The 21,089-nt window shown below is 29.5% G+C and overlaps 1 protein-coding gene across 13 annotated transcripts in view; it reads left to right on the forward strand.

Moving 5' to 3' along the window:
* The window catches only part of Usp12-46 (Ubiquitin-specific protease 12/46), a 49,348-nt gene that overhangs the window by 9,986 nt on the left and 18,273 nt on the right, over positions 1 to 21,089 (forward strand). For 9 of the 13 annotated variants that reach the window (XM_067053337.1, XM_014418908.2, XM_067053341.1 and 6 more), the window contains 4 exons: positions 239 to 345; positions 1,873 to 1,986; positions 12,101 to 12,208; positions 20,263 to 20,343. In XM_067053337.1, coding sequence (XP_066909438.1) covers positions 12,191 to 12,208; positions 20,263 to 20,343 — 99 coding nt within the window. In that variant the 5' untranslated portion in view covers positions 239 to 345; positions 1,873 to 1,986; positions 12,101 to 12,190. The remainder of the gene's footprint in view (positions 1 to 238; positions 346 to 1,872; positions 1,987 to 12,100; positions 12,209 to 20,262; positions 20,344 to 21,089) is intronic. The other 4 variants (XM_014418914.3, XM_067053343.1, XM_014418913.3 and 1 more) reach the window with 2 other exon arrangements.

Below are 21,089 nucleotides of genomic sequence, written 5' to 3' on the forward strand. Positions count from 1 at the left end.
TATTGACCGCAACCCTGACCATCTCCCTATATATCTATTTTTACGGTCAACTATACATACATATATAAAATATTAAAATAATTTTACACTTTCTGTTTGTTTTCTTTCTTGACCTCAACACCAACCAAGTTCTTGATTTCATGTACGGCCAACAATATCCTCACTATGATAAATATAACCATTTAATTTTTTAATTTCTATTTCTGTTTCTATTAATTAAACTTTTGTTCTTTTACAGGGGTAGCATTCCTAATCTGAATTATCCAAGTTTTAACATTTTAAAGAATATTAAACTGTTTTTCTGATGTGATCAACATGTTCCACGAGACCAAAAATCTAACAGTGGTAATCTTGACAATATTTTTTAACCCTTTTTATAAAAACTTTTCTGGAAAAATATTCCTGCACGTGTTCCATCAATTTTTACTTTCACTAACTTTATATATGAAATATGGTGTGAGTGTTTGTGTATGTGCACACTTGAGTGTGTGTGTTGTAGGTTGGCTTTTCTTGCAAAAAAAAAAAAAAACGAAAATTTTATGAGTAAGTATTTTAAGTAACTAATGTAAGTAGTAATATGCTTCAGATGTCATAGCAATGCTTTTGTTAAAATAGATACTAAAAGCGCCATTTACACTTTTTTTTACCATTTTCTCAAAAAATTATTCCTATAACTATGATTAAAATCTATGTAAAATGAATTGGTCTTTGATATCAGCTATGTCTTATCCCCATTATAATTGTTTGGCAGGGCTTAGTGCCTAATTTTTGAAATAGCTTCTTCTGATGTACTTTAAAATTTGTTTTTTAGAAATAATTAACCATTTCTGAGTTTTAGTAGTTATAAAAATGGATGAATATGTACCAAGAATGATTTCTATATGATTATGTTTTTGATTTTATAATTTTTATATTTTTTTACTCATCACTAAGAAAGATTTTGATGATTAAAGGACAAATTTTCTCAGATTGAAAATCAATTTCCAGAACAGTTGTAATATACTTCAGGGCGTCTACTAGTTAGGAAATTCTGGAAAACTCGATGCTTCTGAATTCCAGTGCTTTCTAGAGTGTTTTTTCATGATTTCTCATACTTGCTGAAAAAAATGTGTTGAATAATGTCAAATCATTCCAAAAAAACATGAAGTAAGCTACTAATAAACATTTACATCAGAACTTTTCACTTCAAACCTCTTTTGAACTTGATTTGAGTTAACTGTTGTACAAACACCACACATTATACAATTGAAGGGACTTAACTAACTATGGTTCATTACTTTTTTATGTTCAGAAGTACTGTTACGAGACTAACTGTATAAGGAGGTGATGTGGTCATAATCACTCTCAACTGCCAGGTTACATCTACAGCTAGACTTGAACTCAGGCCTGGGAGATAGGAGTACGGTACCTTCCTCACTGAGCTACCCAACACTCCAGATCATACTTATTCTGTCAATAAAATATGAAATACCTTTATGTCTCCTCCTTATTTATCCGAAGTGTGTATGGTAGTATCAATGACCAAAATTCTATGAAGCCACAAGCACCTCCTAAGTTGATAGAGACCAAGACTCCATTAGGTTGATGGTATTGCAGAAGATGCCACAAATATACTCATGGGAGAGGGTACTGTACAAGATTAGAGCAACTTGGTGAAGGTTTCTCGAGGGGGCTAGTGCCGATTCAGGACTATAATGACCATTTTGTTTTACTGTATCGCAAGCTTATTTGGGGAGAGTTCCATTTGTTAATGTCAGGATTATCTCATTGCATTAGATATAAAGATGTCAGTAAGCATATAAATGGTTCAGTCTATCTTAATTTTTTTATTTAGTTTATATGTTAAATATACCACTTTTATTTGTTTTTTAGTTGGTGAATATTTAAATTGAAGCCGAGAAAAGAAAGAAAGCAAGAAGGGATGTCACAATTGTTTGAATGCCTCCATGTTTATGATATTAAGGATTGTTTATGGAGTTCTGTTCGGTGAGTAATTTCCTTTTCTTTTTTATGTTTAATTTTATTTTTATAATAGATGCTTAATTTTTTATTTTGCACAAATATTTTTACTTAGGCGATGAATATCATTCATACTTCGTATTTCTTTTTTATGATCATTGTTAATTAGAATTGAATGCAATTTTTTCATTTGCAATTTTGCAATTGATCAGATAGTTCAGTATATTTTTTTGGTATCAACTTAGTATTGACTATGAAAGATAAGGGATCTCTGAAAGAATACTAAGTATATGTTACCTACTACCAGCTAAAATTGTGAGGCAAAAAACTAACTTATGGAACTGTGGTATTAGTATATCCTCAGTTGAAATAATTAAATAATGAGTTTGTGATTGTGATTCTGATATGGTCCGCGAACTGGTGTTCGACTGTCTTACACTGTCGCTGTATTATGTTCCATGTCTATACCTATGGAGTATATTGTGAGACATGTGGTGCAACATACTACAACGATTTGCTTTATTTGCTTTTAAGCAAGCCAAATTGTAAAAAAAAAAAAAACATGAAGTTCTGTTCTAGTAAAGTATATTACTTAATTTAAAATTAGAAGCTAAAATTAATATATATAAGGTGTCCTATAATAATCGGCCCAAATACTTCTCATGACCATACCGATGATCTATTAAAAAAATATCTGACGAAAAAGCTGTTGGACTATGGTAAAAATGTTATATTCTAAGTAAAAAAGCAACTGCAGTTAGTAAAACTTCTGTTGCTTTTTAATTTTAAGGTGATATGTGCGGCTGATGTGCAGTAAAAACTTGGGGTTTGCAGGTAGCACCAAATTTTAGTACTTTCATTTAATCATTAAAAGTTATAGAAGACCCTGCAAAATGCACTTCTCTATCTTCAAAGCAGATAGATTTAAGCCATTTTAGTATCTTATATTCTCAACATCATCATTATTTTTAAAGCACTTCATAAACTGTTACCTTTAGAGACATTGTACATAATTTTTATGTATTGCTTCCTCAATACCGACTGTTGGGAAGCTTTGTATTCATACAGGAAATAAAAAAATAACTTCCTCGGGATCAAAAATGTTCACTCCCATTTTATATTTTATACATCAAGCAACCACCTTGGTTCCATGACTGTAGTCAAATTTGTGTTCAGACATAATCAATCGAACTGTTGTCTGATATTTATCCAATTTTCAGGGATTGTGTGAATTGATATCTAGTTGGTCACAGATTGATTTTATCAGACTTAAAAATACATTATTCTCAGCACACCTATATTTCGAAAATGGCTCGTCCAGTTTTGTCTTAATTTAGAAAGAGAGAAGTTAAGGATAGGGGTGTTAGGGTCTAGTATAATTTTCATTAATTTCCTTAAACTACTTTCTCTTAACCAAAAGCATTTTTCTTTTACGCACATGTTTCAGTCACAGCTCATCTCATAAATTTTATTCTCAAACCACTTATCAAATTTATGAAAAAATATTAAATTTAATTATTTTATTTTTTTTATTTACTATTGCCAAGTCTGTAGGTGAAATATTTTTTCTGAACAATGTAAACTTTTGTATTGTGACAGTTCCTAAAAAGAAAAATTGTCCTGGAACAGATCAGTGACTATTATGGTGCACCTGTTCTGTGACATTATTCCTAGGTATGTAAGATCCTTCAGGATTTCCATGCCTTACGCAATGTGCTATTCTATTACAGGGAATTAAATTGTGTAATAATTAACATTCTAAGTAAGCTACAATGCATCTGGAAGAACTGAATAGTTTTCGATTGACTCTTACTTGCCTGATTAAAAAACAAAAATATTTGTCTTTTTTTTCCCATTGAAGTGATTTTATAACTTTTTATGCTTGTTACACTTCTCAAATCATTTTCAAGAGCCAGAGTTAAGTGTGGAAAAACTTAAAATTTCAATCACCTATAGCGAAAATTATGCTAGTAATTAAAAGAACTATATGTATGCAGCATTTTTTTTTGTACTATTTTGTAAAGTTTTTAGAATTAATGAGGTTAAGTGTTGAACCAGTAATGCATCAGTTAGTTACTTTTCTTCTTTCCTCAGATATAGTCCATGAAAGTAAAAAAAATATATATACTTAACTTTCAATAAATTTCTAATTTAATGGCCTAAACTGCTCAATTTTTAGTATGGCTTAATTGCTTTTCTGGAATTTGACTACATCATTTTTCATAAGAAATGATAAAACATTTATTTTTTTATTTGTTAAAACTTTGTGAGAGTGACTTTTTTTTTTTTACCAACTGATTTTTAATATGATCCAGCTTAGAAATTCTTAAGTTGCTTACTTAATTCTTTATATTTATCATTAACTGAATGGTATAACATCTCTTATTAGTAATGGGATAGTGGTTTATGAGTTTGAAATTTAAGGGCTTAGAAAAAAATATTCTAGAAAGAGTCTACATTTCTTTTTCCTTCTGTTTATATCTTGCATCTCTTCCTTGATCAATTGTTTCCCTCTGAAGCTCTTTTGCTTTGCTATTTGTATTAAAGATTTTATATTATCAAAGCCTAAAATCAGTATAAATGATATAAAATTACAAGAATCTTGGAACCAATCTCCTGAATGTTCCTAGCATCTGCAGAACTAAGGTGTCTCATGAAATTTTTAAGAATTTTTGTTATAAATGTACACTGCAATTAACTAAATCAGAACGAAATACATATATATTCAGGAATATGTTGGGAGTTTCATATGGTTAGCAAAAAGTTGGGAATTTTCTATATAGCTCAGGGGAAATCTTAAAGAACATATGTAGTTTTTAGTGCTTTGATATCAATTACAATTCTTTCAAATGTGATTACCAGAAACATTATTCTACTTCTTAATAATAACAATCATTTGGAGAAAATTCTACAACTTTTAATAATTCTCTCTGATCAACAAGTAACATTTATACACATTTTTATATAGTATAGATACAAAAATCCTGCTATTGTACCACTTTGTTTACTTCAGGTAAGGTAGTCGTGCGCTTTTCTAAAAACTGGATGTAAATGATTTCTATTAAGTACAATACTTTGAAATATGTGGAATTAGTTGCATATTATTACTAGAAAAAAAATTATAGATCAGGCAGTAGGGTTCTGGGTTAGATATAAAACAAACATTTGGGATCCTTTTCACGTTTACTGATATAGTCCAGTCAAATGAGGAGGTTGTTTTAATTGGATTTAGTTGATTTAATTGTTTTTAGTAGCTTTTGTAATGTTTTAGGGGATGCTAAACACAAATTGATGCATAATAAAATTATTTTTCAGCTTATATGAGAAGTCATCAAAAAACCTCTAAAAGTTTCAATTTTTGACTTTTAACTTGCAAAGTAAGCATTTTTGTGTAAAAAGGTAATCAAGTATTAAATTAAAGAGGAGGAAATTACCTACAACTCCTGTTATCATTTTTTTAATATGATTCATGGTGTCTGTGTAATAGACTACTCAAATTGGGTTTAAAAAGGGTTTGAAGTAAAAATTTTGGTACAAATGTTTTATAGTAGCTAACATATTGTTGAAACTATCTTTATTAAGATAGTGTAGTGCTTAGAAATTTTTGTTATTTTAATGTCGTTTTTCTAAATACAAAAGAATTGTATATTATAATTTTTTTAAAAGATATTTACCACTTTTCAGAATGTTTTTATTATATTTAAAAACTTAAGTATTTGTAACTAGCTTTCTTGATTGTCAATCTATTATTAGATATTTTTAAATATTGTGACAAACAATTTTTTTCCATTCCATATTTCTTTTTTTTTCTCTTCTGTTTTTGAGGAAGGGTAAGTAATTTTATTTATGGCAGAGAAAAGTAAGGTAATTTGACTGACAGAGTATTGTAGACATTCTGTTTGTGGATAGTAAAAAAAAAATAGCAGATTTCGGGCATTTTTGAGAAAATTTTTGATAAAGTCAGGTATAAAATTGATCGTAATGCACAACAAACAAAACTGAAACAGAATTAGAGGTGAATAACTATGTATGTTGTTGTAATAATGAAATGGGCTATATTTTAAAATTATAGTTCAAAACACTCAACAAAAAACCTTTCTGATAAATGTTGCATTCGATAAAATAAATTGAAATTTAACCAAATCATACCTACTGAATGCTCAGAGTGGTCACAATTAAAAATTGATGATCTTACATTAGTTAAATTTGTGGGATGCATTTAAGTGAAAGACTTACGCTTGAAACGAGGCTCAAAATATACAACAAACCTACCTGAAATTGAATCTGAGTTAACTGATTCAAGTTATTTCTATTTTGAAGCTGACTTAATTCTGAGTTTAGGGTTAAAATAACCGAACATTAGACTACTGTTGAAAGGGGTCTTAGTAAAATGTATCAAAACAATTCTGACTGTTCAGAGTAGTCAAATTTCAAAAACTGACGCTTCTAATTTATGGGGTATATTAACTGAAAAACTAGTATATAATGTAATAATTTTTAAAAAATTTAAAAATTAAATAAAAATAATCTTTGCTAGTTTTATAACCTTTCTCAAATATAAGAGATACCTGGGTTCAAATTAAGAACTTTACTCTTAAATGGATAATATAATTTATTCAAATTTAATAATATAAAAGACTCTTAATTTTATTATATAAAAAGAAAGAGAGAGACTCTTAATCTCAGGGCGTGTGTTACTAGACAATCAGAACAGGCATTTACAATAATTTAATTAAATTAATATCTCTGTTACAATTGTATATTAAATTTAGTTATAATCAAAACTAACCAAGCTCACTATCTTCCTGTTGAGATCCTTGATGTTTTCTTTTCTCTTATTGTGTTGGCGTCCAAAATGGTGGCTTCCTCTTCTTCTGGACAGAAATTGATGAGCACCTCTTCTTGCTCATGACCTCCTCTCTCTTCCGCGCCACCGACCTAAGTGCCTGTTCACAAACGAAACCTGCCATCTTGAGGTTACATATAAACATCGATTGTCGCACAACAGTTAGGGATTTTTTCCAAATGATTTACTTTCTGAATATTATTCTGTAGCACTATTTCTTGATTTCTATTTTTCCTTTAATTTACTGTATTTTCAATTATGAGGGGACGAGTTAAAATAGTTTTTATGATATTTGAATCTGGTCAACATACCGCCATCTTGGTTTTGTATCATGAAGTTATTATAAACAATGAAACTTGGTTAGTTTGCTTTTTGGATAAACAAATAGCAATATTAAAATTATACATAAAATAAAACATATCAAAACCCTTTAAACATCAAAATATACTATTCACTAAAAAAGAGCATATTACAATAACTTACAAACTAAGTTTGGAACTTGGTTCAAAATAAACTACAATCCAGCCAAAACAAATCTGGGGTGACTGTTATTGTAAATTTTTGCTATTTTAAAACTAGCAACATTTTTAAAATCAGGTTTCAAACCATACAATACCTTATAACAATTGGGTGGATTAGACTGAAATTCACACCAACTGACCTCTCAGCATTCCAAATTTTAAAACTGATGACCTTAAATTGATAAAATTTGTTGGGTACATTAAACTGAAAGAGTTGTGCTTCAAACTGAGCCAAAAATATGCACCAGACTCACCTGAAATTAGCTCTGAAGAGATAGGCAATGTAAGTGGCGGAATTTTGAAATTGTTTAAATTCAAAAATTTAGCTCAAATCATTAAACGAAAAATGTTACTGCTGAACCCTTTGATAGACTTAAAATAAAGTATTACACAACTTAGTTTGAAAGTTGTTTGTCCTTTGCATAATCTAACACCCTAATTTTATGGTTAAACAGGTGTTAAACCAATTAATCTAATTGTTTTAAATGAAAGTTATCTACTTTATTACAAATTTATACCACTATTGCAAAGCCACTAGCAAGAACTGGATAATTACATTCATTTAATAGGAATACAAACAAAATGAAGTTCAATTGGCAAAAGGAAGCAACATTCATTTTATCATTTTTGTGGATTTATTTCAAACTTGTTAACATGAACAGCTGGTATATTTGAGAGAATTTATTTTGTGTCAGTCTAAATCCAAGTTTTCTAAAAAAAATAAATCACCAAATGCCCCAAAAATAAAAAAAAAATTGAGTTTTTAACTTGTGACCACTCTAAATCGTATGTTGTAGTGAATTTTTTAAATTTCAGTCTAATCTATCGAATCCAAACTATTCAGCTGTAAGATTTTTCATTAAATGGTTTTAACTCCAAATTAAAAAAAAAAAATTATCATTTTCAGGTTTGTTCATTGCAAATTGCTAGCTAAATTCCAAGTGTAAATGTTTCAGTTGAAAGCATCTTACTAAATTGCTGACTTAGATGCTATCATTTTTAAAAATGTTATCAGTTATCATTTCTCTTTTAGGAATGCATACTATACACCACATCAAAATTTTGAGTGTAAGTTTTCAAATTAAATGACTTGTCTAATTCTGCTTTTTCAAATTAAAATTTTAGAAGTCGTTGCTGCTGGTGTTATGTGTTGAGATGAGAATTATATTGAATTCCAAAGGGTTTCTAGCTGTAAGTTTTTTTGTTGAAAGAATTAGTTTCCAACTCTTAGTCTACTACAGCTATAGTGAATAGGATTGATTACGTTAGTTTTGCCTGACAATTCCTCAATTATTTGCTGTCCTTGCCATTCCAAGCCTAGTAGAGATATTTTTTATGTCTATATGGAAATGTATTTATCCTCCATGTAAGTCAGCTTTTTGATGAAGAACTTTTAAAAATTATATTTTTTCTGTCTATTCTTATTTCTGCCCTTAATCTTCAGTACTGAAAGCTATAATAAATTTAAATAATGTAAGATAATGGTTAGAGAGCTCAGTATGTCTATTCTTATCATAATGTCTTATTTTTCTTGATATTTATGTTTATTCTCTCACCTTAATCTTAATATAATTTCTATTTACAATGAGGTTTGATAATTTACCGTGGATTAATATGTGGAGAAGATGGTCAGAGAGTGCAGTCAGCAAATAAACAAAAAATATTTATTTTTTCTGACGTTTTGACCTGAATTGTAGGTCTTCATCAGGGAATTAATACAGTGGTTCTTGCTTAACTGCTAGTTTGTAACCAATTTAGCCAGAACCTCTGCTTTAACCACCTGATGAAGACCTGAAGTTCAGTTTAAAATGTTGGCACGAATATATTTTTTTTGTTTATTTGCTGACCGCACCGGCCAACCATCTTCTCCACAATTTTTATTTACATATAAAGAAAAAAAACCATTCTCATTCAAATTAATTTCTTTTTTTTTTTTTTTTTTTAAGTATTACTTGTCAATTCTATCTAAGGTTTGAATTATATTGCTAGTTCTATTTTATGTTTTGATTTTTAGTCTTTTAAGCCAGATTTGAAAATTGTATGGAAAAACAAAAGAAAAAGAAATCTCAAGTTCACTATCTGTTACAATGGTTAGACAGATTTCTGTAAGTATTAAACACTAAACAAAGGGGCTAGTTACCAAATTGCCAAAAATCTATTGGCACTATATTGACACAGAAAATGTATAAACTGAATATCAAAGTAACTGCAATTATTTGTCTACAACACCAGTCTTTGTATTACTTTCAGTTACCTATATAGATGTAGTAAGAGAAATTTTTGCAATCGTGTAAAATTTTTAATTCGAGTTTTGAATAGAAATACACATTTTGACATCCCCTTAGTCCTAATAATCAAGTTTCGTAAAATGGTCCGGAAATAGCCTAGCTCAAAAATAAAAGGTGTTTTGAAACTGAAATTATAAATTTAAGGGCGGGTATATGCCTAAGATGTGACTACAGTCCTATCTGATCAGATGAATTTTTAAAAAATCTTCCTCTGAAGTACCTTTATTTTTTTTTTTTTTTAAATATAGTTTTCATGGTTAACAATTATAAACTATTGGTAAATACAAAATATCAAAGAATTTTATGAATAACTAAAGAAGAAAAAAAGGAAAAATAGACACATTGAATGGAACAGTAAAAGCCAAGACTGCCCGATCTTTCACTACTGCATTACGGCTTCATTAAACTGTTGCATTCTTGGTAGAAACAAAATTTATATTCATATTTCCCACCTCAAAAATTCCTAATAAACTAGTTTTTACAGCAACAAAATTAATAATTTTGTTCATAATTTTCGCCTTCCTTGATCTTTATATATTTTTTCCAAAATAGTGATAACTTCATCATAAACCCACCAATATAAACATAACTTGGGACGCATGAAGGATCGTAAGTGAAAGCTTTGTGATGCGTGCACCACGCCAGATTTTTTAATGTTTTTATTTTGTTGTGGTCTTTTTATATTAACTAGATAATTAATAAGAAATGCAATAGTGTTAGTTATTAACAATTATGTGTTGTGATTAACAAAATCTAGCGAATGATTAAGAACAATCTGTGGATGTTTTTCATAAAAAAAAGATAATTATGCAACTTTGTCAACAGCCAAGGACTTGGATATGATGTTCACTTCAAAATCCTTTCCTCTCTTGATGAAAAATTTTTCAAAACATCTATTTTATGATGGGTTTTAATCAGAAAAAATGTGTCATCTAGAAATTGAAGGTGTTACAAAAGAATAAATTAGATTCAGACCATTTAGTTTATTGTTGAAAAAAAAGTAGTTGATTTTTTTTTAAATCATAATTTTGTGCTGTTACACAAACTGTATAATTACACAAAGCATTTTGAACTATTATATCTGTGGAAAAATCAAATACTCACTTATATTTAATTAATAATATAATACCTCTTCATGAGGGGGATACATACTCCTACCCAATTCATAAACATTATTCACTTACTGATCTTACTTCCTTAGGTGTGACATTATCTGCTTGATAGACACATTCGCAGGAAGAAATAGGAGTTTAGTCTCCTACAAAAGTTTATCTACTCCAATTGGGGATGGATACACTAAGTAGAATTTAAAAATCAAATTCTCAACTGTGAATAGATCCTTCTATACATTCTTAAATATGGTCATGGTTTATAACAAAGTAAAGAAGAATGATTCTAAAAATTTCTGAGGAATAGCTCTAGCTAATTATCTTATAAAATTATTCAAACTATTGATCCTAAATATTCTCTTATGGGGAAGTCAGGAGTGGATATTCTTAAATAGGCCAATTAACACTGTGCTAGAGGCTGTATGAATGTATTTTTACTAATCTCATTAGTTCCTTTAATTTAAAGGAAGACTATAAAGTAACTTAATAGTCAGATCATTGTAATTTCAATTTTAAACTCATGAAGCTTGTGTTTCCATAAACTATTTTATGTGCACTTCATTATCACAATTTTCTGGCATCTTCAACAAAATGAAAGTCATTTCAATAAAGCAGCCTTTATTGCCAGTCCTAAACTTATGTAAGTATTCTTTAAAGTATCCCAAACTTCTTTGGCAGTATTACAGTTGTTAATTTGATATAACTCATTAAGTGAAAAAATAAACTCTAAACAGATTAACTATTAAGACAGCCATTTTCCTAATCAATCTTCAATGACGTTAACAGTTTCTGCATAGTTTAGTACAATCAGTATATTTCTTAGTACAATTTTTTATAAGCAAAGCTTTGTCTTTCATCTTCCACATCTTTCTTGTAAATAATTTCATATGGAACGCCAAAGTTACTCTTACTTTTCTTTTAATACGGACAAATGTTAGAATTTTGGTAAAACATTTACTCATGAATGATGCTGGTATATATCAGTACTGTGAGGTACTGATAGCCAGCATCTTTGGGTTTGTTCTAATAAACACTTATTCCCATATTTCATTTCTGGTACCTATAACCTATACAGTAATCAACTTGTTGAACTGAACTCAAAGAAACTTGAATTATGACTATTACATCTTTCTAACTATTTGTATTAATTTTTTTAATTCCATAATTTTAAATATGAAAAATTAAGTAACAACGTTTAGTGAATTAAACTTATGCAACGATAAAGAGAGGTTGCTTACTATAATTTTGTATTATATCAATATAAGTTTTTCTTATCAAGTTCATAAATTTATTTGCTTTGTGAGAAGTTATACTTCATAGTTAAACTTCATACTTCATAGTTATACTTGATATTTATTTTTATTATTTTTTTTTTAGAGTTCTTGAAACACTACTACAAGAGGAAACTGAAAAGACCGTTGTTAGGTGACCAACGTAACACATTCTTGAAAGGGGAGAGATTGTACTATGGTAGGTTCTAAAATGGTCAGTAATCAATTGTGCACTTTTTTTTCTTAATATACATATAAGTATATAACCTTCCTCATGTACAGCTCTTGCATCGTAGTGGCCATAAGCAGCGTCTTCAAGACTTGATTGATGACCCATTTTTTCTATAGCTCTGGGAATTTCAAAGTGGAACTTGGCAGGTTTTTGTTATGGTAAATGAAGTTTCTTTCGGTAGTGAAGTAGACTTTGTTACCTTTTCCAGCACATTTAACTATGGAATTCCCAATAGAAAGGGGTGTTTTCAATCCAGGAATCTCACTGATAATCCTATTTCCCAATTCTACAGTGATTTAATATCAGTAATTTTTCAGATCTGATGTGTTATGCAGGTATAAATTGTTAAAAATCAGAAAAAATTGTTTGTGGTTTGTACGATTTGTGAGAAAATGGTACAAATTATCGAACAAATGTTAAGAACAAAATTGTTAAAGAATTCAATTTCACACCAGTATCTGTCATCATGACAGTATCAGAGTGCCCTTTCCTCAGGTTATTCAAATTATGATGACTGATCCTAATGAGAAATTGAATTCTTTAACACTTTTGTTCAATATTCCATACCATTTGCCTGAAAATCATACAAAACCATAAACAATTGTTTTGCTTGCAAATTATACCTTTATAACTGATCTAATCTGAAAAATCTCTGATATAAAATTGTTTTAGAATTAGATTTTCTTTAAGAATCCATGATTGAAAATACCCCTTTTCATTGGAACTCTCAATGTTATGTGCATTGGGGAAAACTAGAAGAGGTATCGAAGTCGACTTAACTATTAAAAGAAACTTCATTCCCTGTAACTAAAATCTCTCAAATTTTATTTAAAATTCTCAAAAATTTAGAAAAAAAAGATGGTATCAATTGAATCTTAAACACCCTGTATCTCTCTCTCCCTGTCTGGCAGCAGCTCCCTTTTGTCCTTCATTCTCTTGAAATCCTTGTAAGATGCTGTTCTTTCTTCTTTTGGGTTGATAAGCTATAATATATATAAACCTCTCTTCTTTCATTTATTGATTATGACCATACTATAACTTTTTTTTACCTACCAGTTTCCAAATCTGAACCATCTGTGAACTTTCATTTTTTTGAAACCTGTTTAAGCTATTTAGCATGTAAATGAAGTAAATAAACAAGTTTCTAATTTTACAGTTTCCATCAAACCACTATTGTGATTCCTTGGTGGATTATTGACTTACTATTTATAAAATAACTTTAATCTGTTTTACACACTTAAAATCATATTAATCATTCTTATAAGATACTGAATTATCACTAGATATATTGTTGCAGGTTGTAGGAAGATAAATAAACATAACTAAATATAGATAAAAATTATAGTACCAAATATATATGTTTCACAAAAAACAATGAAATACTAGAAAAATCATTATTATGTTCGAGAAAAACGTGATTGATTAAGAAAATGCACATACACATACTTGTTTCATTTCATATTCCTGTTGTTAAAGTTTCTTGATCTATTTTAATGTATTTTATCAGTTTCTCCAATCTCAATTCTTTCATAATTATAAAGAAAATTAGTTGCGTACTGAGCCCAATTTCTAAAGGACTCTTCTAATGCTGTAAAATGCCAGTTTCTGCTTGATTTAGGTAATCTTTTTGAAATTGTGTTGATATCTAAGAAAATGAAGTGAAAAGGAAGTTCTGTAAATAAAATAAAGATATTGAACAAAATAAATATATATAATCATTAATAGGTTAGTAGTGTTGGTAAAATTGAATGAAACGTACAATTTCATAACAAAAGAAACAGTAAAGAAAATATAAAGAATTAATTATTTTAAATTAAACAAAGAAATGAGACAGTTTCGGCTCTTGACTTCATAGAGTGCGGTTCTATTTTAGCGTGTGTGCAGCTTATTAGACATTTTTGTTTGTATTTTGTTTTGTTTTTTCTTGCTTTCATGGTTTGTTTTATGATTTTTTGTTATTTTTATAAAAAACATGCAATCAGGTGATGAATCAAACATTTTGCCCGATTTATCCCAAAAAAAAACTTATTACCGCTAATAAACCTGATATAGACCTCCAATTGGAAGAATATCATTCGAAAAAAAGAAATTTGGAACGCACAGATTCAACTCAGTCCCAGTCACCCATTAAAAAAATGGGTAAGTATTACCCAGAAATTACTCCTCTAAAAGCTACGGTGCTCTTTTAAGATGTTATCAGAAATTGACCTTTCCTCAGATAAGCATACTAGAGCGACACCAAGTACCAGCACTAACAACACTAACCTGAATGCTCACCCCAATACAATAAAAATACCTCCGATATTCCTACATAATGCTAATAATTACAGGCTAATTTTAAACGACTTGAATGCATTGTGCATCGAACCATTTACTACCCTACTAATTGGAAACAATACGAAAATTATGTTAACGAATATTGAAGATTACAGGACTTTAACTAAGTATTATGATGAAGAAAAAATAGAATACCACACATTTTCAATGGATAAAAATAAATATTTGAATGTAGTGATTAGGAAGGTTCCCTATAGTATTACCGAAGACGAATTAAAGGTCGAGTTAGAATCAAAACAGTTCGAAGTTGCCTATGTATCCAGAATATTAAATAAGGATAAAAAACCAACTCCACTCTGTTCAGTATCTCTTAAAAACAATGAAAAGGCCAAAGATATTTTTAATCTTAAACATTTATTTTCTACCCTAATTATAGTAGAACCCAAACACAAAAACATTGATATTCCTATGTGTACTAACTGCCAAAGATACGGTCATACTAAGAACTGTTATCATTCGGAACCGAGATAAGTGCAAAGGTAAACACCATTTTTCAAAGTGTCTGTTAAAATTTACGGATAAGCCATTTTGTGTTAATTGCGAACTAGCTCATGGGGCTAATTACAAGGGATGTAAATATTATCAAATCCTTGAAAATAAAATAAACTCACCTTCAAAACCAAATATTCGTAAAGCTGAGACTAATTTAAGCAGGCCAGCCACAAAAATCACTTCAAAAAACTCATATTCTGATGTTATGAGACCAATATAAAAACCACCGGAACCAAAAACTCAGTCCACAGTTAATCAAGACAATGAAATAAATGGTGAAAATTTATTGTCTTCAATAACTAAAATTATAATCGAAGCTATCAAGCCGTATTTACCACAAATTATGACTCATCTATCCACGTTAGTAGCATCTTTCTTTACAAATGGACCATAATATAAATAACAGCTTATCTACAGTTACTAATTCTCTCCTGATTAACTGCGCTTTAACACAAATCATATATTATTCAACGAATGCTCAAATATTCATTTTTCGTCTATGGGTACGGAATTAAGAAAATTAAAATTTTTAAATTGGAATGCTCATGGCATATCTTCTCAAAGAAATGAGTTTAAAATTTTCCTTGAATCAAATTTCATCGATGTAGCCTGTATAACTGAGACACATTTATCCCAAAACACCAAATTGAAGATCCCCGGTTACAAAATCTTATGCAATGACAGAGATTGTTCGACTCCCTCTGGTGGTGTAGCCTTAATAATCAAAAATAATATTGATTTCACTGAAAATATCATTACCAACGTATTTAATATGGAGGTTGTTATGGTTCTTTTAAACTCGTCTCCTTCTACCATTGTCACAGCAGTTTATAAACCTCCAAATACAAAACTAATTCAAGACGAAATTTTAAAACTATTACCACCAGGGAACCATACATTAATTTTAGGTGACATCAATTGTAAAAACATTTATTGGGAATGCCACAAATAAAATTCTAGTGGAAATGCTTTACTTGATATTTGCTCAAGGCACAATATCCAAATACACGCACCAAATGAACCTAAGTTTTACAGACCAGGCTGTAAATCTGATATTCTGGATATTGTATCAACAAAAAAATTTAGTTTTCCTCTCTCTTCTCAAGTGATTACAGCTTTAAATTCGGACCATATCCCTGTATTAATTAATTTCTCAACTGAGATAAACAATGAAGCATTGAAAAAATCCCTCATTAATGGAGTAATCGATTGGGAAACGTACAAAATTCTTGTCGATGAAAAATTACAATTGAAAAAAAAATTTCCCTACCACTCAAGAAATAGATAAAAGTATAACAATGTTAAATGAGTCGATCTCAAACAGTTTACATGAGCCAACTGTACGACCTTTCTATTTAAGGGGAAAAACATTTTCTGGTAGCTGCCCAAAATCAATACTGCTAAAAATTAAAGAAAAAATTCATGCAAGGAGACAGTGGATGCGCTCTAGAAACCTGTTCACAAAAATAAATGGAACCACCTCAAACATGAAACTAAAAAGGATCTGGATGAATTCTAAATATCAGGGATACGTGGAAACAGACCCAAGGACCATTCATTATGGAAGGCTACGCGACGTCTATTGGATAAACGTGAAAAAATTCCAAGTCTAGTAAACAATGATGAATTCATCACCAGTGACGCCAAAAAAGCTGAAGTGTTCGCTAATTTCTTTGAGTAAACATTCTCCAACACAGAAATAAGTCCGAATTTAGTCACTGATAAAATTGACAAGTATTTAAAGCTCCCCTCGCAATAGTTGAGCTCTCACCTAAATTCATGTCCCCAAAAGAAATCCAGGACCTGATTAAAAAGCTCAAGGTAAAGAAAAGTCCTGGCCATGATTTGATCCCAGTCATAGTAATCAAAATGTTACCCAGGAAAGCTGTCGTTTTTATCATGTCAATTTTTAACCATTGCCTTTGTACTGGATACTTTCTGGATGCAAAGAAAGCTGAACTCATAGTAATTCACAAGCCTGGTAAGAATGCTAAACAAATCAGCAGCTATAGACCTATCAGTTTATTACCTATTTTTGGAAAATTACTGGAATCAGTTATAAAAAAACATCTTAATTCTTTTTTTCAGAGCACCGAAATTATTCCTGATTTTGAATTCGATTTTCAATTGTCATTTCACTTATCACCAACTGGCAAGACTATCGGAATTTATAATTAGCGGATTCGAAAAAAAGAGACACCATGGTAGCGTTCTTAGATTTCCAACAAGCATTCGATAAGGTCTGACATCGAGGTCTCCTATATAAACTAAAGAAAGCAGGCATTCCAAAATACCTATACAATATTCTAAGCTCATTCCTCAATGGTAGAACTTTTTCAGTCAGAATTAATAACAAAAATTCAACCCTTAGACAAATCCATGCCGGTACTCCACAAGGTTCAGTCCTTTCTCCCATTTTGTTCAACTTCTACCTTCACGACATCGTCCAGTCCACACACACCTCCATAGCTATGTTTGCTGACGATACAGCTGTGCATCTCTCAACATGATGACATAATAATAGCTAGAAACACTTTGCAATGTCATCTTAATGATCTAGAACAATATTTCACTATATGGATGATTAGCTTGAACATTGAAAAATGTAACTCAAAAGTTTTTACTCTCCGACGCTCACTAGAACCTCCGGATCTAATCCTCAAAGGTAAAAATGTGAAATGGAATCTTGCCAGTGAAACAGTAAGATACCTGGGAATTCACCTAGATCACCGCCTTACCTGGAATCACCATATCAACATCAAACTAACTCAAACTTATGCAAGGTTAGCAATGCTATATCCTATCCCAAACAGAAATTCCAAACTAAAACCAGAAACAACTGTTTTTATATTTAAAACAATTCTCAGGCCACTGCTGATGTACGGCTGTGAAGTCTGGGGAGTGGCATCCTTCATGAAAAGGAAAAAAAAACTACAATTTTTTCAAAATAAAGTCCTATGAATCGCAGTTAATGCTCCTTGGTTCATGAGAAATAGCCAATTGCATCGTGAATTACATATGGAGTCAATAGAGGATTACATCAAAAAACGGTTCATGAAGTTCCACTCCCAGTTGCCGTCAGTTAAAGGAGCAGTGACCTACAACCTGGTAAACCCAACCTCAACCCAAAGACTGAAGCCCAGACTGCTGCAGGACATTCTGTTATAAATTATAATAAATATAAAATTAATTCATAGTCACTCTCACTGCCTTTATTTTACTTCTTATTATTTTTCATTTTATTTATTCATTATTATTTTTTATTTTATTTTTTTCTCTCGTCCCTTTTTCAAATTAACTTGTTTCTTTTTACTATTAGAGGGCAATTGTTTGTTTTAATTAAGTGTACCAATATAATTATTTTTTGTTATTAATTTTACTTTCCTCTTTTATTAAGAAGCGTTATTCTTATCTATTTATTTTATTTTTTTTTTCTTCTTTTAACAATAACATTGTATATAAGGGGTGTCTTTTGTACGAGACTATACCCCCTCCATATTCAACTGTTTTAAAAATATATATATAATATAATGGTTATATCAACCATACCAGACCCATACCGATCTGGTATAAAATAAAAAAAAAATAAAAAAAGAAATGAGAACTCTTCTTGAACAAATAAAAAGTAGTTTCACAGTCGGTAGTAAAATTAATAATGTTTCTGCTGGATGAGAACAAATAATGTCTATCTGACCTTATGTTTAAGGTTGAAAGTTGTATAGACGCAGAGAAGATGATAACCATAGGTGAATGATAGCAAAATATCGCAGTCCCTCTGAATAGTTGACCTGAGTAGGTATTCGTTAACAGACATTGGTGCGATATATAATAGAACAAGAGCTGGTGGTTGCTAAGAGGCCTCAAAGCCAACTGAACGTAAAAACATATGATGCTGCTGCCAGTCTTTTTGTTAAAACAGCAGTACTCTTAATTCTTGTACTCTTTAATACAGAAGCACTATTTACAATATAATATTTTAAAATACCAAATTATAAATTATACAATTTCAAAGTAATTAATTGATTTCATTTTAGTCCAGTGTATACTATTTTTACACACACAAACAAAATATCAAAATTTTTAATCTTTCAGTTATAACACAAAATTAAAGAAATAAAAACGTTTGCATATGTAAACAAAAATATTTTTTAATAAGTCTTCTCTTAGTGCGAAATTATTTTCCTTAAAGCATTTTGACTTTTCATGTATGAAATAGGTTTCTGAGAAAAAGCAAAACAAAAAGGTTATGAAGAAAAGAATAATTAATTTGTGCCTAACACAAATAGTATTCATTTCATAGTAAATTATATAGTGGTTATTTGAAAAGTAATTAAATTTCTTACAAAACAAATCATTGAAATCAGACCATATTTTAGATAATTAAAATGCCAGCAAAGATATTAATTGAACCAATTTTAAAGTAGATACAGATAATTTTTGTGTTGCACTTTGAAACCAGAACGGTTAAGTAAGTTTCATGAGTTGACTCACTAGACTTTTTATTATGTTTTTTACTGATGTAATTAATATTTAAAATAATAATCCCTTCTGTTATCATTTGCTGGGTTTTTAGTTTAATTATTTGTGATTTTGACACGTAATCTAAAATATCTTATGGTGTTATAAGACTTATTTTATGAATAAGGAAAATTAAAAATAAAATAAATTTTAATTATTGCTTGTAGGAATTTAAACAGTAATTGTTGCTGATTTTAATTGAAAAAGATCTGTTTATGATTCTTGTGACAACTCTTGAATATTCATTATTTATTTTATTAATTATATTTACCAAGATAGTGCTCATGTATTGTGGATGCCATTAATATTTCTTTTTTTTCAAAAAACATCTGTATTGTTTAACCTATATTTTGGCTTTATGTCTCAATGCATTCATAAATATATCCTTAGTTCTCATTATAAGTAATTGAATTTCAATGAATAATTTGAATTTATTCTCTATATTTTTTAATTAATTTATTTTCTTTTTTATACATATTTTTAAAATTTATAATGTGCATTATTAGTTCTTTCTACAGAATGTTTATTCTGGTTAGCCTTTATTTTCATTGAATTTACTGATATATTATTGTATAACATAAAAGTTATTTATTCCTTCCTTGGAATCATGTGCTGATATTTACTCTGGTATGAAAGATAATATAATTTTTCTAGAAGATTTTTTTCTATTTTGTGTCCTCATTTTCTAGGGAGCAAATATTTCCCAGTTGGAACGGGATATAGGATCTGACCAATTTCCTCCAAATGAACATTACTTCGGACTTGTTAACGTGAGTATATTAGGACTGGATGTTTTATGGGTTTAGCAAGGAGTAAATGTCTAAGTTATTTCTGTATAAATTCAACAAATTCTATTTCATTTACCTCTTTATACTCTTACTATTTGTATTTCCTACTTATTGTTCTCATATGTAGCAACTGGAAGTTCATGTATAGATAATAATGATGGTAAATCCATTACAAGTGGTGCTAAGGGTTTTGATTAATCAAAAATATTATATTGTGTAATAAACTTTGTCAATTTATTTTTAATCTTCATTTAATTAGCTAAATAATAAATAGAGACTGTGGAAAGTCTATTCTATTTTGTAGGGTTTTTAATTTTTTTAAGTTTTAATCTGTTTTCTATTGACTTAATTTTTTTCTAGTAAATTATTCTATTGCCTTATTTAAAAAAACAAAAACAAAAAAAAAACATTTAAAATTAAAACTATACACCTATGATTGGGGTAGAAGTCATGTAAGGTTCAATTTACCAATATTTCCTTTTATTTTTTCTCACCTGCCCTATTTTGTATACCCTTTATATTATGTATAAGAAGATGGTCAGGGTTGCGGTCAAAAGAGAAATAAGAATAGTTTACAACTATTTATTTTCCGACGTTTTATTATGCTATTATCCTTTATACTATGGTTTACTGGGAAGTAAATGGCTCTTGATACCTCAACAAGGTTTATTTGTTTTCCCTTCTACAAGAGTTTAAGCAGACAATTAGTAAACTAGACATCCTTTAGA

This window comes from Halyomorpha halys, unplaced genomic scaffold, assembly GCF_000696795.3.
Source record: "Halyomorpha halys isolate HHAL.00 unplaced genomic scaffold, Hhal_1.1 Scaffold213.1, whole genome shotgun sequence".
NCBI classification, from domain to species: Eukaryota; Metazoa; Arthropoda; class Insecta; order Hemiptera; family Pentatomidae; genus Halyomorpha; species Halyomorpha halys.